Source organism: Mustela erminea, chromosome X, assembly GCF_009829155.1.
Source record: "Mustela erminea isolate mMusErm1 chromosome X, mMusErm1.Pri, whole genome shotgun sequence".
In the NCBI taxonomy this organism is placed as follows: domain Eukaryota; kingdom Metazoa; phylum Chordata; class Mammalia; order Carnivora; family Mustelidae; genus Mustela; species Mustela erminea.
The window spans coordinates 96,496,932-96,513,165 of record NC_045635.1 but is presented as its reverse complement, the minus strand read 5'-3'; the positions used below and the strand labels follow the sequence as shown (position 1 = coordinate 96,513,165).

The 16,234-nt window shown below is 40.4% G+C and overlaps 1 protein-coding gene across 2 annotated transcripts in view; it reads right to left on the bottom strand.

Annotated features, from left to right (window-relative positions):
* Positions 1-16,234, bottom strand: part of PLS3 (plastin 3) — an 84,232-nt gene that overhangs the window by 11,873 nt on the left and 56,125 nt on the right. For both annotated transcript variants that reach the window (XM_032329856.1, XM_032329857.1), the window contains exons 4-9: positions 13,355-13,518; positions 6,777-6,906; positions 6,150-6,282; positions 4,099-4,180; positions 2,831-2,996; positions 152-294 (exon numbers count right to left, since the gene is read on the bottom strand). In XM_032329856.1, the coding sequence (XP_032185747.1) occupies positions 152-294; positions 2,831-2,996; positions 4,099-4,180; positions 6,150-6,282; positions 6,777-6,906; positions 13,355-13,518 (818 nt within the window). The remainder of the gene's footprint in view (positions 1-151; positions 295-2,830; positions 2,997-4,098; positions 4,181-6,149; positions 6,283-6,776; positions 6,907-13,354; positions 13,519-16,234) is intronic.

Sequence of the window (16,234 nt, the reverse complement as noted above, 5' to 3'; positions counted from 1 at the left end):
TCTAGGTTTCAGCTCTCCTGAAATCTACCATCAGGGCCAAGGGCCAACAAGGCCTGGCAATATCCTGGTAGGATTTTCCCTCTGTCTGGCTGGTAGTCACCCAAGCCATGGTAACCATCCCCAAAGGCATGACGGTTCCTTGCATGGTTACCTTGATGTCAGCACTGAAGTTGTTGATTTTCTGCCAGCCTGAGTTTTCCAAGTGAAAGTTTGCCCATCTGAGCAGAAGCTCTTCCGGAGACAACTTCATAAGCTCCTCCAAAGTCTCACCATCTCGAAGTAAGGCAGCCAAGGCTAGAAGGGAAAAAAAACCCACAACCAAGATATTACATGACAATGGTCATTACAAGTTCATTCGTTCTTTGGACACTCTGTTAGGTAACAGAGGGACAATAACTGGTCTGACCTAGTTCCTCATTTTCAGGTACTGTCACTATAATAAAAGATAATATATTCGTAGATAATTATATGATGATGTAGATAAAGATACTGTTATGAGAATATATAGCAAATATATACTATATTTTATTAGTCTTTATGTTCCAAATGGCAAATAAGTTACAGCTTTTAAAACACTTTACATTATGACATATGTTTACCTTTTTTTTTTTTTTAAGATTTTATTTATTTATTTGAGAGAGAGAAAGTGAGCAGGGAGAGAAGCAGAGGGAGAGAGACGAGCAGACTCCCCACTGAGTGCAAAACCTGGCTTGGGATTTGATCTCACAACCCTGAGATCCTGACCTGAGCTGAAATCCAGAGTCACACACTCAACCAACTGAGCCACCCAAGCGACCCCTAAACTGTCCTTGTTTAATTATGTTAAAATTAGAGATTTGGAGGAGGATATTTAAAATGGTGGCGTCTTTATACTTAACCTTTTGACTAAAGGAGTATAGAACCTTATGGTACTTATATTTAAATGTAATTAATGGATTCTCGAAGGGGTAAATCTATTTTTTTAAAAGATTTTATTTATTTATTTGACAGAGATCACAAGTAGGCAGAGAGAGAGGGGGAAGCAGGCTCCCCACTGAACAGACAGCCCAATGCGGGGCTTGATCCCAGGACTCTGAGATCATGACCTGAGCCGAAGGCAGAGTCTTTACCCCACTGAACCACCCAGGCGCCCCAGGGTAAATCTATTTTTAAACATAGTTTTATTTTTAAAAATAATCTCTGCAGCCAACATGGGGCTCCAACAACCCCGAGATCAAGCGTCCCACGTTCTACCAACTGAGCCAGCCAGCCGCCCCGGGTTAAATCTATTTTTAAAGGGCTATAATTTAGCTTAACATTTTCTATAGCACCTAACCTGTAAAAGCTGCTCAGTTATTTTTTGTTGTTGAATTGAATGTGAAGAAGCCAAGGGTTCCTGGTAAGTATTCCCTATGGGTACTATGTAGAAGCATGGGGTGTCTGCACGGAGAACAGCTAAACTTCCGGCATGCTTGCAGGAGTACGTCATGTGGTCCCTAATGCAGTAATTACCTCCCCTGAAATAAAAGGAGGTTTCCCTTGAACAAGAAGACTGAAACTGCCTGATTTCTGAAGAGGTCTAAGTGATACCTTTATCAGGCAAATTTCATCTCTCATGGACTCTGCCTCATGCCATTCTGATTGCTGAGGGACTTAAGCAAGGGTAGAAGCAGCAGGTCACTTGTCTAAGACCGTCCTTTTGCTCCCCATCCCCACCACATCAGAGGCCAGAGAGGATTAAACAGCCTGATATCTGTGCACCTGAGACCTTGTCAAAGAAAAGTTATTTGATTTATTCCACACGCCAATGTGATTGTATTTGCCTTCCCGAACGGACCTTTTTTTTTTTTTTTTTAAGATTTTATTTATTTGACAGAGAGAGACACAGCAAGAGAGAGGAACACAAGCAGGGGGCGTGAGAGAGGGAGAAGCAGGCTTCCTGCTGAGCAGGGAACCCGATGTGGGGCTCGATCCAAGGACCCTGGGATCATGACCCAAGCCAACAGCAGATGCTTAACGACTGAGCCACCCAGGTGTCCCTGGACTTCAGCTTCTTTAACAAGACAAACACCACTGTGAAGAAGGCCAGCAATGAGAGCAATCGTTTTTGTTCAAATATAGTTCAAATATAGGTACCTTTGAGCAGATTGAAACAAAGGCAAGGGCAACAGTCTCAAAAGTGCAAAAAAGTCTTATCATGGATCAATGTGCAAAATAATAAAACCATTGACAGACATTCTGGGGGACCTTGAAAAGACTGAGAACCCCAAAGAGATATTTCCCAGAAGTGACAAGGACTGAGAGGGCGATTTCTGGAATAAAATAGGAATATGTGGAGTGGTGGTTCATAGTTAAAGCTTTGCAGGAAGAGGATCATGTAGAATTGCCCAGAACACAAGTCAATTGTATCGTGTGTGCTTATAGAATCTACAAATCCACGGTGTGACGGGAAACCCCATGTTGTAAGAAGTTTGGAAAACGTGATCATCAAGGGTGGGGTAGATTAGTTTGAAGAGGCCTCAAAATCCAGGAGTGAAGATGGGGCGGGAGTTGGGCAGCCAGATTAGAAATGAAAAATACCCAGACTGGGGACCTTGGGAAAGTTCCTTCAACTCTGTGCTTTTGTGTCTTTATTATTATAAAATGAATTCTAAAGCATCAGGCAAATGTGAATTACTACTAAAGACGAAAAGTTGTAATTAGACTGTTTTCCACAACAACACTATAGCATTACCCTCTTTTAATTCTAGTTATCATCTAATCGCCTCAATTAAGTGAAAGCACGACAGTCTGTGTGACCAGGAAAAATACCCAATAAACAATTTTCAAAATAATGACTGTGTTCCATTACCTTCATTCCTGCTTAATTCAATGTCGGCAAACAACCCGATCTTAATAATCTGCCAAAGCAGTCCCAGAACCAGATGTGGTTTCCCAGCCCGCAAATCCTCCGCACCGATGTTCACAACGTGACACCCAATGGCAGAAGCAGAGTTCAGGGCCAAGTTTAAGTTTTCCTGCAAGAGAGCCAACGTACACATTTGCTTCTTGACCTTTCCAGTTTTTAGGAGTCTATTCCTTTACTGAAAATAATGCTCAATGAGGAAATTAATTTCAGCCGCACATGATCCACAGAAAACAAAGTCCAGACAACCAACTCCAGACTTTGGTGTTAAAGGCATAGCTAAAACAAATCTCAGCTTTATTATTGTTACTGTCTTTTCCAGAATTCTGTGGGAAGTTAACTTGGTATTTTTATTTGGTCTCTTTTGAAGTACATGGACATGTCACGAAAAGAAAAGGCTGAGTAACTAGAGTCAGGCTCTCCATGCAGGTTAAGGGTCGTATTTCTTTTTTTCTTTTTTAAAGATTTTATTTTTAGGCAATCTCTATACCTGGGACTCAAACTTATAGCCCTGAGATCAAGACTTATATGTTCTACCAACTGAGCCAGCCGGGTGCCCCAAGAGTGGCTGTATTTCTACTTTTTTCCTCAAGATTATCTATCTATCTATCGACAGAGCACGTGCGCGTGAGAGAGACCAGCAGAGAGAGAGGGAGAAGCAGACTCCCCGCTGAGCAGGGAGTCCCTTTATCCAAGGTCCCGGGATCTGAGCCCAAGGCAGACGTTTAACCGATTGAGTCACCCAGGCACCAGAGTCATTGTATTTCTAAAAGAGGGGTCTAATCCATGCACCTGAAAAAAGTTCTAGAATTGTAATCTCTGCGTCCCAAGAGGTGCTGCTGCCTGAGGGAATTTTGCTATTTCAGAGTGTAATACACACTTGACAAAAAGAAAAATGCTCCATTGCTTAAGCATGCTAATTAATTAAGAGCTTAAATATTTTTGCTTATTTCTGCATGCCTGAAAACAGCATGTAATGAGAAGAACACAGGGCTTTGGAGTTAGTCCTGGATTTGAACTTCAGTTCCAGTGTTAACCTTGGGCAAGGCAGGAGCCTGAGTTCCAGCTCTCCTCTGTCAAATCTGGATAATAGTCCTAAACTCAAGAGTTGTAGAAGAATTAAATGGGAAGACATGAAGGGCAGAACTGATGGGCTACAGAATAGGATCTCACAAGGCCATTTCCAGGAAGAGGGTAGGGATATCCATTTGTACCTGAATGATGAAGGGTGTCAGTTTCTTCTTGTTGATTGCTCTTTCATCAATTGTATCAGGAACTGAAAGGTTGATCATTTTACTGAAACACAAATTAGCAGGGAGTTGGTTTACTTTTAAAGAGCCTGTAAATATTCACAAATGTTTTAAGGCACATGACATGTCTCTCATGTAATCTGAAAAAAAATCAGTGCAATATATGACTTTTACCATGTTGATCACACACACAAAAAACTATACATGTGAAAAATGCACATAAAAAAAAAGACCAAAATGCTTACAGTAGTTGAGTATTTCTGAGTTGGGGATTGAGGCATACTTTATCATTTTAATTTTTTGTATTTTCCCATCATTTTGTAAGAATGAATAACTTGGGTACTGGAAAAACCCTTACTGCATACATTTTAAAAACAGATAAAATCCCACATGGAAATTGTGTCTCTTTCTCGATTGTAAAATTCACAAATAAGAATGACCATTTATTCACAAGGAGGTCAATTTATTGAGCATGAGATTCTTTCATTCACCATATTTATTGAGAGCCTAAATGATGAGCTAGGCACGATATTCGGTATTGCTAATCCAGTCGTGAGATAAAGAAATATTCTGCTAATTAGACTAGAATCTGTGATTTCTTTGGGTAGAATCTCATTCGGTAAAATCTGGACGAAGACACTAACATTTTAGGTGTTTATAATACTGCCCCAAAATATGTGATTCCACACAGGGAAAACCATGCTTCTTTCCATGTCAGATTTTTTTTTTTTTTAAAGATTTAATTTATTTGGGAGAGAGAGAGAGCACAAGCGGGGGCGGGAGGTAGCGTTGCATAGGGAGAGGGAGAAGCAGGCTTCCCGCTGAGCAGGGAGACTGATGTGGGGCTCAATCCCAGGACCCCAGGATCATGACCTGGGTCGAAGGCAGACGTTCAATGGACTGAGCCACCCGGGTGCCCCTATGTCAGATTTAAACATCAAATCAACAGCATCTCTACGTAGCAGAGGAGCTCCCTCGCTGTGATCTATTGAAAGTCAGCCCTCGACACAAGGATTTGAAAGAAAAGAAAAAAAAAAGAAAAGAAAGAAAAGCTTTTTAAAACGTTAAAGAAGAAAAAAGAGGAAAAAAAAGTTAATGAAAAAAAATCAACAGCATCATGTGATTCTCTCTCTGTACTAAAACACATGGGAGAACTAGTTCTTTAGTGCCTATACATGGACGAAATGGGATTATCTTATGGTTTTTAATGGGGATCATAGTAGAAGCAGCGTGAAATGCAAAGGGGTGTGAATATTCTGACTGCATTTTGGTTGGTCTTACAAGCTCCTGAGCGGCAGAGGCAGAGGACGAACCCAGGCCGACTGATTACGGAGCATATGCTCTTAGACCATCAACTGGACAAAGTGTTGATCATCTTACATCCTTTCTACCAAGATACTGTTGGCTCTGGGGCAGCAAGGACCAACACAGTTTTCAGAACTAAGTAACTGGAGAGTGAGAACTGAAGAGGAAGCTTTTTTTGTATTTTGAAGCTATGGTACTTTATTTTTTTTATTATTTTTTTTAAAGATTTTTATTTATTTATTTGACAGATAGAGATCACAAGCAGGCAGAGAGGCAGGCAGAGAGAGAGAGGAGGAGGAAGCAGGCTCCCTGCTGAGCAGAGAGCCCGATGTGGGGCTGGAACCCAGAACCCTGTGATCATGACCTGAGCCGAAGGCAGAGGCTTTAACACCCACTGAGCCACCCAGGCGCCCCGAAGCTATGTACTTTAAAAATAAGTAGACACTGACATACTTAAGTCCAACAAAGTTGTCATGTTCTGCTTGTACTTCAGCAGAAATCGGAAGCTGGCAGCTTCCTTATAAAGCAGTCCCCAGTCTAAATGAGTGAGTTTTAGATTTGTATCTTGGTGGTACTTTCTCAGACACACCCAGACGACTTTCAGTTCTGTTTCCCGAGTTGAAGCCGTCAAGCACCCAGACACCAATAATATATCAATTACGTGGAAGGCTGTTTTGGAAATCGGGACACAAAATCAACCAACATCTTACCAGAGCACAATTCCATCACCCACAGCTTTGAACAGGTCGTCAGTATTCGGGTTCATGGGTATTACGTGTCTGCAATCAGGATCATTTTCCAAAGCTTTGTTTATCCAGTTAACAAAGGCATATTTTTCTTCCTCTATAGTCATGTTGAATAATAAGAAATTAGTTCACACTCTAGGTTGACTCTAAAGTCTAAAATAATTTGTACATAGTACTGAAAGTTAACGTGTCACAAACATGAGTTCTCCCCTTTGAAAACCCAGATACTTGAATACAATATGGCTCTTATGAAGTACAAAATTAACAGCAAAAAACAGAGAGCATGAGCAGGGTTAACCGATCCTTAGAAAAGTTAGTTACCAAATTCTTTAAAAAAACATTACTTACATTCCTGTAGAGTTCTACTATAATAAAGCCGATCATTGCTCTCATCATATAATATGTCTTGCAAGCTAACAAAGCCATATGATAAATACTTACAATGCCGTTACGGCAAGTATTAGTCCCAGGTCTAAATACACACCACAGTGGGCTTCTGCTGTATTCTTAATTAGGAAGCAATGTTTCTCTAGCAGCCCTCCTTAGGTCACTGCATCACCCTGATGCACATGGAAGTCGTACTGTTATTACCTGAGTAAGAATGCTGCGTTCCTTCACTGGACAGCTCGGAAGTGCCTCCCAGAGCACAAATCCCTTCTTTCCTGTTGATTGCTTTGCGGAAGGTTTTAGCAATATCGCTGCTTTTTACCTCTTGGAAAATCTACGAATGAAAATATGTTGTTAATTCACAGTTTGTTTTAAATCAGGGGCAACGATAAGCCCTTCTATCTTCTTTCAGACTCCGCTCACCTACATTTTCCCATATGGGTGGTGAGTCTTAAAAGGAGATGGAAAACTGGGCTTGTGCTTTTAAGATGCTAAATAAATACTACAATACTGCTACTGAAAATGAAGCCAGACAGTCAATTGCACACACTTGTCAAAAATGTTAAGTGCCACATGCATTGAATCCGCTTTAAGCCGCCAACTAGTGTGGTTCAAAGGCATAGGTAAATCTGCTAATTTTCTACCAACAAGTAAGGCTTTGTTCGTTCCCTGGAGAGAAAAAGCTGAAGGATCCCCCTGCTTTAACCACAATTCTTAATGCAAAGGAAGACGAAAATTTAATGATTCAACCAAAAAAACCTCTTTTGGGGGTACAATGGTAGGAGCGTGTTCAATCAAAATGTACAGAGTAATCAGGTGAAGAAATGGGTTGAGTTGGCAGCAAAAAGACAACTTTGGAGAATAAACACAAAAAAGAGGCTTTTCAGTAACTGTCTTGTTTGAGTGTTTATGAAATCTAGCTTCTTGTCATGAACAACATGGTGAGCAAAATGAATGTGTGCATTCTAACTGTACAAAGCAGGTGGTTAACAAAGCAGATTTTATACCCTTTCCTAACTGCCTGATTGAATGAATGGATGTTCTAAAGGACTACGCAGCTCTACATATTTTTTAAAGATCTCTCTCTATTTTTTAATGATCTATTTATTAGAGAGAGCACAAGAGGGGAGGGACGTGGGGAGGGAGAAGAAGAGAGAATCCTCAAGTAAACTCCCCGCTTAGTGCAGAGCCCGGAGGTGGGGCTGGATCCCAGGACCCTGAGATCATGAACTGAGCTGAAACGCAGAGTTGGAAGCCCAAAGGACTGAGCCACCCAGGTGTCCCAGGACTAACTATATACTTTTAAATACTGGAACTCACCTAAGCCCAAACTTGTTTCTGATCTACCAATGCACATGGCTAAAAAGTAGCTACTTCCAATAAAATGAGAGAAAGATGTAGCATCTTCACAAAATTTCTTTAAAAGACACACCTGGGTGGCTCAGTCAGTTAAGTGTCTGACTCGATTTCCGCTCAGGTCATGATCTCAGGGTCGTGAGATCAAGCCCGGTGCAGGGCTCCATGCTCATCAGATCGTCTGCTTGGCATTCTTTCCTCCTCTCCCTCTGCCACTCACATTGTACATGTGTGCTCTCTCTCTCTTACTCTGTCTCTAAATACGTAAAATCTTTTTTTAAAAAGGTGTTTATAACACATAAGTGGACCTACAGAAGGAAACATACTACCCTAATGGAAGAGTTGCTGAACAAACAGAACAGGAGTCAAGGGCCTTTGGCATTATTGACAATTACACACACACACACACACACACACACACAAATCTCAGGAGGTGCAGCCCATGTTTGAAGTTCATAGACCAGGGTCACAATATGTAGCAGTTCAGGTTTTATCTATGAGAACAGGCACGAGGATAAGTTTGAAATCCAGCCCCATGTGCCACTGACCAACCCCTGTGTCCTGCACAAGACATCCGTCCAAAAGCTGGGAGGGCCTTTTCTATTTAGGTTTCCCAGGAGGGAACCTTTTTGTCATTAATCCACTAATCCATTAATCCAAATCAGAGAGAGAGAGATTTTCTGTAACTGGTGTAAAAATTGTTAAAGGTGTTGTGGGTGGCTCTCTCTCTCAAAGCCATGCTTTTTCCTCTTGCCTTTCTAAAATCCTGTCTTTCCTTGGACTTACAAACCCAATTTTATTTAGGAAACTAGGGAGTAGTTAAGTTCCACAAGATCAAGCTTAATTTTCAGAGCTGTGATTTCTCTGCTCTACCTGTAATGTCAGAGGTGGAATTTCAGAATGGGTGTGCACGTGTGCGAGTGTGTCTATGTCTACTTATGTCTATAGATACACACACACAGACTACTCTAAATATTGCACACAGCCAACAAAATCATTTTCCCTCCTTTCTGGCCATTATACGGACTCCTGTTAGGTATCGATACTGTAGAGCTGACTACTCAGGCACTCTGGGCAAGTTCTAAATGATAGAAATTCTTTTTATGCACACTGATTTTTTAAATCCAACTTTCGTTTCATTTCATTTACCTTAACTTCTGAGCCAAGATTATATGATAAAATGGTGACCAGTGAATGTAGCAGTCTTCACTGTGATGCGTTTGGTTCCCATACCTCCCCTTTGAGAATTATATATCTGCTTAGTAAAAACGCAATATTCACTATTCTACCCCACTCTGAACTCCACTTTATTTAGACATTGTCTAGTAAATTAAAATCTGAAATGTGTGCTTTCTCTCATGACTGAGGTACCATAAATCACTTGCATGACAAAAAAAAAGCATACAAAATGTTATTGCCTCAGAAATGACCTATGAAAAGTTATTTTTTTATTAGGCCTATTTTTGCCTCAAGATCGTTTGCTTCTAAAATTTAGGTTGGGGGGCACCTGGGTGGCTCAGTGGGTTAAAGCCTCTGCTTTCGGCTCAGGTCGTGATCCCAGGGTCCTGGGATCTAGCCCCACATCGGGCTCTCTGCCTGGCAGGGAGCCTGCTTCCCTTCCTCTCTCTCTGCCTGCCTCTCTACCTACTTGTGATCCTGTCTGTCAAACAAATAAATAAAATCTTAAAAAAAAAAAATTAAAAAAAAAATTAGGTTGGTTTCCATGATCACAACTGCAGCTAAAAAATAAATCCAAATTTAAATATAGCATGGAAAAAAAAGGAACAATACAAATAATAAGTTAAAAAAAAGAATGTCTACTGTGTAATATCCTAATGCAATTACTTACGTCACTGTAGTTAAGTTCATGCTTGGGAACGAAAGCAAAGTTGCAATTAAATCAGTTAATTTTTAATTGCCTTACAGAGGTTATAGGACCTTCGTTTTCTAAATATTTTTAAATAAATGTTTCCAGCCAAGCTCACACTTTCCTCTGTTGCGTAGATTTAAAAAAAAAAAAAAAAGCAAATTAAAAGGGATAATTGAAGATTTACGTCTCTTCAATGGATTCACCGCAGGAGAACTTGCATTTTGTTTTCTAGGTTAGGGAAGAATTGCTCCAGCGGATGATAAAGTTATTTGAGTAGAAAACCCTGGCTTAACAAGAATCTCTGAAATCAGAGATAACACAAGGCCAACTACTGTGCTGAAGTCTTCTCAATGAATCTTTTCAAAGCTGCCCGTCGTGATACTAATGAGCTCACTGTTAGTGCTGTTTTCCCTCGAGGAGGAAGGACTGGCTTTGTCATGCGTGAGCAAACTCCTGGGGACCCTGCAGCTCTGGTTCTATGCATCTCCCCCCCTTAATGGAGTATATATATGTATATGTTTCTTATTCCTTTTTAAAGTTTCATCACCTTTCTAGTTCTGTGCAGGACTAGCAGCCAGACAAAGCAATCCAGAGGCATAATGACTTAGGAGGAAGGAAAGATTTCAGAAAGAATTGCAAAATATTGACTGGCTTCTGGGGTTTGAGGCTTGCTTCCAAAGTGTTTCCAAAGTAGTACACTTGAATTTTTTCTTTTCTTTTTTTTGGAATCTGTTGTAGGCCTGAGCTTAGTAATAATAGGAAAAGAACACTGCTTTACAAAACAGAACAGAAATCAGTACCCCCAACAGTTGACATCTACATAGCGTTTGCTATATGCCGGGCACTGTTCTAAGCACTTTACTTATATGAAATGATTTCATCTGATGAGATTGGTGCTATTAGCAAAAGTCCTAGGGCTGGTCAACAACTTAGTGCCATTATGCAAGAGCAAATTTCTCACTGTGAAAACAAGAGTTTAATGCAGACATCTCTGCTGAAAGGAAGGGCCATACCAGTCTTTTTAAAGATACGGGTAAAACAACAACAACAACAACAACAAAAAACCCCAAAAAACCCCACCATTACCTTGTAGGTATAAAAATCCAGTAATGTCGTTTTGAGAGACTTAGAAGAAACAAAATCCGGGTATTAAATTTAACTAACATTTGAAGTGTACATAATAACTTAGGGACTCTTTTCTGCCCTATATATATTCTTCTCCAAAATTAACATAAACTGATTTTGTCTGTAGGCTGCTTTGCAATTAACACCTCTTATGCAGCAATTTAAATAAAAAACCCCAAGATGTAAGAACACGTTTATTTCTACTTCCTTATGTTAACACCTGATAGGAATAACTCGCTTGCTTTTTTACAGATGACAAAAATCTACCCATATTTTTGACAATTTCTAAGATGTCTCATCAGTGACAAAGCAGATGGAAGCGGACGGACATTTGCTCAGACACCCGTCTTTCAGTCCGGTCATGGCGGTATCATTCTGAAATTTCAGGCAGGTTATTTTACTGTCCTTCACATTTCAGATGTCTTGAACAGAAGGGAAGTAACTGGAAAAAGCTACTAGTCCTATGTGTAATGTTGGGGAAACTACTTCCTTTTTTCAGGACTCCAAGCTTTTATTTTTGATTTGAAAAATGAAAGAGTATACTGGGGCGCCTGGGTGGCTCAGTGGGTTAAAGCCTCTGCCTTTGGCTCAGGTCATGATCCCAGGGTCCTGGGGTGGAGCCCCATATCGGGCTCTCTGCTCAGCAGGGAGCCTGCCTCCTCCTCCTCCTCTCTCTCTCTCTCTGCCTACTTGTGATCTCTGTCAAATAAATAAATAAAATCTTAAAAAAAGTGAAAGAGTATAAACATACAGATTCCTTCCAATTAGGAAGAAATGTACATTTTAACCTGAAATGTCCTCATTAATATTTTCTAAAAATTCCTAGCGATGCCAAAATTAGTATGCACGTCATTTACTTTTTAAGAATATACTAGGGGAATCAAACCTTCTCCCTTAAAAGCCTCCGACAGCTCGGCTGGAAGAACCTGCAACATTTCAAGACCTACAAAATTAAGTATTTCCCTAAGATCATTTTTCTCAAAGACACTTTCACAATTTTGTCCTTAATAATACTGGCCACACTGCAGATCTTCACGATTTAGGTCCGTTCTTTCTAGCAGATTAAAATTCTGGGCAGTAAGTTATCTCAAAAATTAACCCATCATAGTTAACTACTGCTCTAAGCTGCTTTAAATTCACAACTCAACATGCAGTTCCAAGGGGAGCACGTTCACATCAGAGACATGCAAGTGCTCATACTGCAAGTCAATTGCAACTTACTATTGAACACAGAATTCAAAACAAAAGGCTTTGGCAATAACTGAAGACAAAAAACAGTGGGTAGGAAATCAGTATTTCAAAAGAAGCCGACAAGAACGCCATCATGACACATGTCTACATTTTTAAAACAGCAGCCCTCCCCGCCGCACCAAATGCTCTCAGCTCTGGAGACATCATTAGCCAATCTGCTCTTAACAATGTTCTAAAGGAGTTAATTCTAATGGGAGAGAACATACCAGAATTTCACTGGCTATAGGGAGCCTCAGTTACCATGGAAAAGGAGGATGAGAAAGCTGGGAAGTTGGTGAAAAAATGAGGCAACTCATTACCTGTTTGTAACCCAGTAAAAGGAATGCCTAATTAGAGCTAGACAAACTCAGCCTTAAATTAATAAACCCAACCAATAAAATCTTCAGGGTGTTCTTCATGGAGGGAAGAGGCAACCGCTACATCTCAAACACTCCTGGCAATGGCTATGGACTGAAAATGGCACCAGTCGCCTCGCTCACTGGCAGCTACAGTGTCAGGCTCCAAGAAGGAGGGCTAGAGAACCCCTCCCCAAGCACTGAGTGCGGAACTCTAAACTCGGTGCTTGGAAGTGGAAGAATTAAGTCAGCCCCGAACCCTGAGGAGTATCTGATGATACTAGAAATTTTAAATGCCTCCTCCAATGGACTAAAAAGATATGCTTCTAACTTTTAATTATCAAAATTATTATCCTCGAGAAAACCGTCCGGTTAAATACTACTAAGACAAGAGTCGCAAACATCTTCTTTTAATCAGAAAGCTCAAGTCAGGAAGCTTCCAAGACTGTGAGTCAGGGTGTAGCATTAACTAACATCTGGGAGCACCCTATTCCCCAAGGCAGACACCAAGGGAGACGGAGAGAGCACTTCAAGGACGACACTTAGCACCTTGAAAAATCCCCTTTGAGGAAGCCCTAGAGGAAATGGTTCCCCTTTCAGAGCAAGTAGAGTAGCGTGATGTAGCTTTGATTCTTTCAGTGTTCTTTTTCCCAATTCATTTGCTAAGATACTCTAATGGCTAAGAGAACCCAGGACACTTGGTGGGATGATGGAAACTTCATTAATCCTAACAGTACTAATACGAAACATTTAGCAACTTCACAGGATTGACTACTTTTAAGATCCCGCTAGACAAAGGAACAGTCACGACCCCTTATACTAATGGTGGACTTACACATACTTACATAAACAAATTCATCGAAACTTATCTTCCCATCTTTATTCCTGTCACCATCCAGCATGAGTTTTTGAATAATTTCTCTCACTTTATATCCTGGTAATGGCATATTGGCCTCCTTGAAAAGCTCATGAAGTTCATAGTCACAGATGAATCCGTTGCTGTTGAGATCTTTGTAAAGAGGGAGAGCAGGCAAAAAAAGGAAAAAAAAAATTAGAAGAAATAAGTGAACCTCTTGGAGTAGTCTTATGATGAGCATTTGTCTTCTTTTGAGACTCAGTTCCTACTAAGCTCGCCTGAACACAGTGTTTGCTCTTCTTACTGTTTGGTACCTAAGGTTGTTGAAAAAGGAAACGCAAATTTTAACAGAAAGCACAGTTTTACACCATGTTTTCTGTATTTTAAACAATGTATATGTAGCTTCACTTAAAAATAGCATCCCTGGGGTGCCTGGGTGGCTCAGTGGGTTAAAGCCTCTGCCTTCGGCTCAGGTCATGGTCTCAGGATCCTGGGATTGAGCCCTGCATGGGGCTCTCTGCTCAGCAGGGAGCCTGCTCCCCGCCCCCCACCTGCCTCTCTGACTACTTGTGATCTCTCTCTGTCAAATCAAAAAAAAAAAATAGCATCCTTAATACTAACAAAGCAGAGTTGCCTAATAAATTATTTTTCAATCATGAAGCTGACAGGACTTCTAAAAAATAATTAATAGACAACGTACCAATAAAACACCGCCATGGTAGAAAACGGTTTCTGTTGCATCTATTTAGGAGTTTTACGTCCCTCATTCTTCCATTAGTCTGGTAGAACAGTTTATGAATGGATGCTGATTATATTACAAAGCACACCTGAAATTAAACTACCCTCTTCAACATCACTTTTTTCCAAGAGCTAATGTAAATAAATATAGAGTTCATAAAAATAAATGCAGTCCTGAGTAATGCAAATGTTTACCATGACTCTATAAATAACCTTTTTATTTTTGTGCTAGGACCATTCTAACGGAGTGTATATCTTAAGTGCTGATGATGCTTAGTCTGAAACTATTCAAAATGAAAAAACAAAAAACTGACCAATGACCAGAAGTTAATTTACTAAGAAAGAAGGTTAATGTCCTGAGGGCTGTAATCTCTTGGGCATATATAGTTTTAAGAAAACTGGACTTTCACCAGAAATTTCAAATACCTACTGTTTCAACAGTGCTTTTCCTTAGGTTCCTCCACTGAATTTCACACATAAATTTATTACAACAAAAGGATACAATCTCAATAGAGAAACCAGAGCACTGTTCAAGAAAATGTATTGTAAAATTAATCTATCTGATACGTTACTTTAAAACCTGACTGGGTGCTGTTCTGGGAATGGGGGTGCTGCTGGGATTGATAGAGAAGTCCTGTTATTCTAATGACAACTGCTAAGCAAATAACATCTAAGGTGAGGTAAGACTATAAAAATATAATATAATGAAATATAACTTAAGTGCTGTGCTGAAAAATAAAGCAGGGAAAGGGGTCAGACTGGGGGCTAATTTGCCCCCCCCAAGGCTCCTGGCATCCAGTGTCTTGCGCTGCCCCATACCCTACGACACATATGACCCCCTCCCTCAAAACAGAATTATGCAGCTCAAAATGGCAGAGGTCAAGGATGGCCACTTTGACAAGGTTATATTTGAATGAAGACTTACATGAAGCAAGGGAACGAATTGCAGATATCTAGGGGGAAGAGATTTCGAGTAGAGGAAAGAGTAAATGCAAAGTCTGTGATATGGAAGCGTGTCTGGTACGGTTTGAGAAGAGCAAAGATCCAGCAGGATTTGAGCAGAGTAAACAGAGGAGAGAGTCAGGGATGAGGCTAGGGAGCTGATCACGTCTACTCTTACAGATCATGGAAAGTACTTGGGATTTTTTTTTTTTTTAAGATCCTGCTTATTTATTTGAGAGACAGAGAGAGAGGTCAAAGATAGCAAGAGAGGGCACACGTAGGGAGGAGAGAGGAAACAGAATCTCCGCTGAGCAGAGAGACCAATGCGGGCTCGATCCCAGGACCCCAGGATCATGACCTGGGTCGAAGGCAGACGTTCAACGAACTGAGCCACCCCGGTGCCCCTATGTCAGATTTAAACATCAAATCAACAGCATCATGTGGTTATCTCTCTGTACTAAAACACATGGGAGAATTAGTTCTTTTAGTGCCTATACATGGATGCTTAACTGACTGAGTCACCCGGGTGCCCCACAGATCTTATTTTAAGTGTGATCTAAGTGTAATTCATTTCAGCTAATTTTTGTCAACTATTAAAATATTAAATATCCTATGTAAAACCATTTCCGCAATATTTTGAGGGCTGATAAAATTCTATATTTAATTTTAGTGAAGTATACTTGTAGATTCAAACAAATACTCTTAAACGCAATTGGCACATTTAAATCTACCAATTAGAGTATCTATACTTCTCAAACATCATCCCCAAGCTACCCCAAACTTCTGAAAATCATGAATATTCCCTTCAATAAGAGTACTTAATTTCCCTAGGGCACATCTTCGCTTTCTTTGCTTTGAATTAATAAAAGGCCATACATCAAACACTTTACTAGTAAAGTGTTTATACGCACAAGTCAATCCAGCAGCAACATCTGCAATTGCTAAAAAGAACAAAGTAATCCACAGGATTTTAGCAACTTTTGATGAATGAAATTCTTGAGTTTAAATACACCTCCTCCCATGCGTAAACTAAGCTGTTTCTCCCATTTTCTTTATAAAGTTAAGTAAAGGGGTGCCTGTGTGGCTGAGTCCACAGTCATAAAGTGACTGGCTCTTGATTTCAGCTCAGGTCATGATCTCAGGGTCATGAGATCGAGCCCCACATTGGACTCTGTGCTAGGTGTGGACA